At 42.2% G+C, this 6,000-nt stretch overlaps 1 protein-coding gene and 1 long non-coding RNA gene across 2 annotated transcripts in view; one reads left to right on the top strand and one right to left on the bottom strand.

Moving 5' to 3' along the window:
• LOC129360410 (uncharacterized) overlaps positions 1 to 6,000 on the bottom strand; it is a 110,026-nt gene that overhangs the window by 49,161 nt on the left and 54,865 nt on the right. The gene's annotated exons all lie outside the window — the stretch shown is intronic.
• Positions 36 to 3,179, top strand: LOC129360408 (zinc finger protein ZIC 3-like). Its single transcript, XM_055030605.1, has 3 exons — positions 36 to 1,302; positions 2,012 to 2,175; positions 2,631 to 3,179. Exons 1-3 carry the CDS (start codon positions 312 to 314, stop codon positions 2,811 to 2,813), a joined length of 1,338 nt encoding a protein of 445 aa, XP_054886580.1. The 5' UTR covers positions 36 to 311; the 3' UTR covers positions 2,814 to 3,179.

Here is a 6,000-nt window from a genome sequence, read left to right as displayed (position 1 = left end):
GTTCATTTATGTTCTGGGAGTGAGTGATTGACTTTATCAGTCCAAGGACATCATCAGCCTGGTAAGGGGGGAAGTTTGATCCTCTTTCTCACGGATCGCAGTCAACGGGAGTTTTTTTTCCCTCCCAGCTCCTTTACATAGGATTTTTCCCCTCATTTTTTGGCTTTTTTATTTTTTTAATTTCTAGGATCCTTTTTGCTCAACGTGGTAAATCTCAGCGCAGTGGTCTGTAGCCCACCGCGCTCCGCTCAAACTGGATTTTAATTTGATTTTCTGTTTCCCACCCGACTCCTGAGTTTGCTTCGAGCTTCATGACTATGCTTCTAGATAGCGGTCCGCAGTTCGCATCGTTAGGAGTGGGGGGCTTCGGGACGCCACGGCATCACGACATCGGGAACAGGGACCCGGGTCTGGGACTGAATCCCTTCTCTGATTCCTCCCACTCCGCGGCTTTCAAAATCAGCCCCGTGGCGCACGACATCGCATCCAGCCAGACATCAGCTTTCACTCCGCAGGCGACGGGATACGCGGCCGCTTTGGGACACTCGCACGGCGGGCAGGTGGGCTCATATGGCGGGGGAGCGTTCAACTCGACGCGGGACTTTCTCTTCCGGAACCGGGGCGTCGGAGAGTCCCCAGCTCCGAGTGCCCAGCATGGGATCTTTGCAGCCTCGACGGGGAGTCTGCACGGGCCGCCCGGGATCCCCGACAACCCTGGACATTTGTTGTTCCCTGGACTTCACGACCAGGGAGTGAGCCACACTTCTCCGAGCGGACACGTTGTAAACAGCCAGATGCACCTCGGCTTACGCGGGGACATTTTCGGAAGACCAGACCCGTACCGGCCGGTGGCGAGCCCCCGGACGGACCCGTACGGTGCTCAGCTGCACAACTACAACCACCCGATCAACATGAACATGGGCATGAACGTGCCGACGCACCACGGTCCGGGGGCCTTCTTCAGATACATGCGGCAGCCGATCAAGCAAGAGCTGTCCTGCAAATGGATAGACGAGAACCAGATGAATAGACCCAAAAAGACGTGCGACAGGACGTTCAGTACCATGCACGAGATGGTCACGCATGTGTCCATGGAGCACGTCGGCGGCCCCGAGCAGAGCAACCACGTCTGCTTCTGGGAGGACTGCCCGAGGGAGGGCAAGTCCTTTAAGGCCAAGTACAAACTCGTCAACCACATCCGCGTGCACACGGGCGAGAAGCCGTTCCCGTGCCCGTTCCCTGGATGTGGGAAAATATTTGCCCGGTCGGAAAATCTGAAAATCCACAAAAGAACGCACACAGGTAAGAACCAGAGAGTTTTATTTCGCATACCAGAATCAAGGGGTCATTCCCGGGTAGTAAATGTGTGTGTTCAGCCGTTATATAGCAGCATGCTTTTGTTGTTTACCAAAAACCATTTGCAAACTTTGCTCCACGCCTCATGCCCTCAGCAGCTTCCAAACAGTTGCTGCATTTTAAAAATAATAATAATTACATAAACCGACTGCAAGCTCAAAAATTACATAAACAACTCCTTCAGCAACTTTGCTGTGCTGCTAAACGCTGCTCGATGCGCATGCATGGTTTCGAGACGGGAAGTTTGGTGTGATTCATTAAGATTCTGTGCTCGCTTGTCAGACTACCAAGGCAGCAGACAACTAATCAATTTCTAACTGTGTTAATAATTGTTGCTCGGCCGTTGCACGCTGCCCTGTTGATTCATTGTTGACTACAGTTGAGTTGAATGAAGGGGGGACCAGGCCTCTTGAATAAATAAAGCCTGACAGAGCAGCAGAGTGTAGTAGTGGAGCTCGTATCCATGTCTCGCCGAATAAATGTAGGTTACCCTGTTATATAATAGTCTGCAGACCGTTACTCAGTCTGGGGTTGTTTGTTTTTTTTTCTTCAAGTGGGTGTTACAATCGGGGGGTTGAAATTTTTTTGTGTGTTTGTTTGTTTGTGTGTTGCAGTCGTGATTCACGGTGTGCTGTGGGTTTGTTTAATCCCGCAGGTGAGAAGCCGTTTAAGTGTGAATTTGACGGCTGCGACAGACGCTTCGCCAACAGCAGCGACAGGAAAAAGCACATGCATGTGCACACGTCAGACAAGCCATACATCTGCAAAGTGTGCGACAAGTCCTACACACACCCCAGCTCTCTCAGGAAACACATGAAGGTAATTAACGTCTTCATTACTCCTTAAACACATTAACACACACACACGCACGCACACACACACACACACACACACGCTCCACCACCACCACTTCAACCCCCCATTCCTCTGCCACAGACACAACTTGAGGCATTGCTTAAGATCTGATTGCTGGGGGAAAAAAGAGTGTAAACAAATATGATGCCAACGAGTAAATACTTAGAACTAAGTTGTGCTTAACAGAGAAAATATCTTCTCATTATTCGAATTTATATTTCAGGTTTAAATGAATATGTTTACCTCAATATTTCAAAAACAGTCCACCTTTGAACGTGGATATTATTAGTTGTTCCAGTCGCATTTACTTGTACGTATCTGTGCGTGTGTGTGGAAAGGGGGGGTCGGGGTTAGGGGGCATGTGTATGCAATTACACTATCTATCCTTGTGTTCATTTATTTGTTTTTATTTTATTTAGGTACATGAGTCTCAAGGTTCGGAATCTTCCCCGGCAGCGAGCTCCGGATATGAATCGGCCACTCCACCGGTGCTGGTCTCAGCGAGCACCGAGGACCCGACAAAAACACCGCCGTCAGCCGTGCAAAACACGCCTGGTCACAGTGAAGGACTGCCGCCCAACTTTAACGAGTGGTATGTTTGAAGTCGTGAGGAGTGGAGCCTCTCCCTGCAGTTTGGACCATGAAGATGAACGAGGAGTGACTTAAAATAAAACCATTTTCTCTCCCATACACACTCTTGCGCGCACACCCCCCCCCCCCCCCCCTCTCTCTCTCTCTCTCACACACACACACACACACACACACACGCATACAAACAAATGGGACTGGAACAACAACAACATGGAGATGAGAGCAAAAGCCAGCACCAAGCAGGCCACGTCCGTTCTCAGGATCACGGAAAAAATGACTTTATTCCGCAGTTTTAAAACAAATCATCCACGACTAAATAAACTTTCTGATTACAATTTTTTTTCTTTTTATTTTTAATCTTTTAGTTTACAGATTTCAGAAAGCTTGTTTTTTTTTTCATTTTATGTATTTTCTCAAATTTTTATTTAAGTAAGAAAAAAAAAGTAATGAAAAAAATGAAAGATTATTTCACGCTGTTTTATATGACGGTAACGTCGCCTCCTTCGATTGATTGTTGAAACTTCAAAAACAGTCTTAAGAAACGTGCCAAAGTCTTTGTCATGAACTTGAACGCAGATTTAAAAAACAGAAAAAACAAACAAAAAAAAAACTGAAAATCCTAAATAAATATTATACTCGTGAATGTATTTTTTTCCTTGTTTGATGGGGTCGCATCTGTTGTCAACGTCCGTTTTCAGGTGGAGACATGTGGTATTAGGTTTACGATTGTTACCGTTGAATATAACGTTGCCTTTTGTTTATACCGTTGTAAATACATATCCATGATGCCATATTTATCGATTTGTAATTTAATTATGGGTATAAGTTCTGAAACTTAAATGATATTTATGGAAATGTTTTTTCTAACAAGATCTGTACAGTTTTTGGTCATAACCAGCTTAACATTGAACAAATGATAAACTCTTCTTTAAGCTCCAACATCGCGATTGTATCCTTCTGTTTTCCTCTTCTTAACAGAAATAGGCCTACATGTGTCTTATTTGGACCGAATAGAAAAAAAAAACATCTATATGAATATTATGGATTTGTCTATATATATTGCAGATATTTCAGTCACTTTTATTTCCTTATGAGACCATTGACATGTATGAAAAAAAAAAAAACATTGACTGTCTAGAACTGAGTTCAGTTGAGCTGAAACGCTTCCAAGCGGTTCTTTTTATATATTTGGTTCAGTTTAAACTTTTTTGTGGATTTTTTTTTTTTATAGGATCAGCAATAGATGTCAAATCTTAGAGGAGAAAATAAGATTTTAAAAAAGAATGAACCCATCAGCCTATTCCACTCCTATATATACAGATCTTAGACGAGTTGTGCGCAGTTCATGATTATCCAAATCGAGTATTTTTCAGTATTCATTTCAATTTGAGGGGGTCAAGCACCCGAAAAAATACGCCTGTATGGCAAACTTTATAGTTCCAGCAAATGTCTTTGTGCGAAGTAGCCTCTGTTTAAATGTCTGCATCGGCAACAATTGAACTGTCACGATACAGTATCTTCAAAAATAAAATAAGTTATGTTTTTTTTTTGTCTGTCAGCTTGCATTGTTTTAAATGTAACTCTTCTGTGAAACTAAATCGTGTTATTTGTTGTGGTGTTGCATATAGAGCAGTTTTGATTACACATTTTTGCTTGTTTTTTGTGTGAATAACTTGTCAAGATGACCTTTTTTCTTTTTGTTGTGTTTAACAAAAAAAAATAGTGGAAGGGAAATTGGAGGGAGAACACGTTCAGTGGCGACAAAAAGAGTTACAGCATTGCATTGTAACCTATTCTCAAGAATTAAATATTATGCATACACAAAGTATATTGTACTCTTACGAGAACAATTTTCAGACCACCAGCACTACTTTTAAAAAAATAAAATGTAAAAAAGTGAAACGGTACCTCTTGACAGTGATATATGAAATGACTTTATTTAAATAATTTAAGGAGTATATGTTTTATATGCTATTTTCTATACCTTAATTTAAAAAAAGAAGTACATTTTCTTATTCCCGCCACCTTCCTGCCCCCATGTCCAGAGGTCGGAGGAAAATATCTGATGTATAAAAACACAGCTAGAATGTGATGTTGTAACACTTTGTGGGAGGGAAAAAAATGGGTCACACTCCGAGTTATTCCTGAAGAGCAAAACTGTATCACTGATGAACTGTGTCACTGTGCCACATCGAGGCAAACTATGTTACAACAAACAGGCCTATACGCGCTTAGAGCCTACCTAGAGTCAGACGTTTCCTTGTACTTTTTAGGCTACTGTATGTTGGTTGGTTTGTTCTGCCAACTATTTATGAACAAATGTGAACGGAAATTTTGATTGAAATTAAAAACAAACATTATGAAAAAAGCGACTCTCGGACTGCCACCTTGATTATTATTATTATTATTATTATTATTATTATTATTATTATTATTATTATTATTAGCACCACGTTGTTTCTGCACGCTGCATTCTGTACAGCAGACACGGTGTGAAATGCTTTTTGCATTAGACTTGTGGGAGTCACTTGAACTTGACACTGATTAGGCGCCATCTTAGTATCTTGATTGTGTGTGTGTGCGTATGTGTGTGTGTGTGTTTGTGCGTGAGTGTACCAGGGTAAGAGACAGAGAGAGAGAGAGCGAAAGAGAGAGAGAGAGAGAGAGAGAGAGAGAGAGAGAGAGAGAGAGAGAGAGAGAGAGCGTGCGCGCGCATTATGTGTGGGAATATTTGGAAAGCAAGTTAGAGGACGGCAGCTTTGGAGATTAGCGGTAAACTGTACAAAACATTTATCACGAGAAAGTTTCTTTAGTGTTTATTATTATTATTATTATTATGAATATATTTTTCTTACTTTCCAACTGATCTTTATAGAGGATAATAATAATCACAGGCGCCGTCTGGAAGTTTTCTGAGGGATGGCCAGATGGGGGACCATCTAGGGGTGGCACACCAAAACAAAAACGCCGGAGCAGAATTTTACAGTAAATTATTTCGGCACGTATGATTTTAAAATGCTGTAGCTCTCCCTTTATTTTGCCTATTTGCGGTCCAAATACCATTTGACTGGAGTCAGGAGAGACCGACAGACATTGAAAACAGCGTTTTCAGACGAAAAGTGAAACATATTAAAATTAACACGTTACAATTCATCAAATATCATTCCTTTCTGAAATGCATACACACAAAAAACGGAT

This window comes from Poeciliopsis prolifica, unplaced genomic scaffold (assembly GCF_027474105.1).
Source record: "Poeciliopsis prolifica strain line A6 unplaced genomic scaffold, Auburn_PproV2 SCAFFOLD006, whole genome shotgun sequence".
Lineage (NCBI taxonomy): Eukaryota > Metazoa > Chordata > Actinopteri > Cyprinodontiformes > Poeciliidae > Poeciliopsis > Poeciliopsis prolifica.
The sequence above is the reverse complement of the archived record's forward strand: the minus strand, read 5'-3'. Positions and strand labels throughout refer to the sequence as shown.

Excerpts from the sequence above, each read along its gene's own strand:
- LOC129360408 (XM_055030605.1), top strand. The coding sequence starts at position 312 with ATGACTATGCTTCTAGATAGCGGTCCGCAGTTCGCATCGTTAGGAGTG. Across the intron at positions 1,303-2,011 it reads CCACAAAAGAACGCACACAG|GTGAGAAGCCGTTTAAGTGT; the intron begins GTAAGAACCAGA and ends TTAATCCCGCAG. Across the intron at positions 2,176-2,630 it reads CTCTCAGGAAACACATGAAG|GTACATGAGTCTCAAGGTTC; the intron begins GTAATTAACGTC and ends TATTTTATTTAG.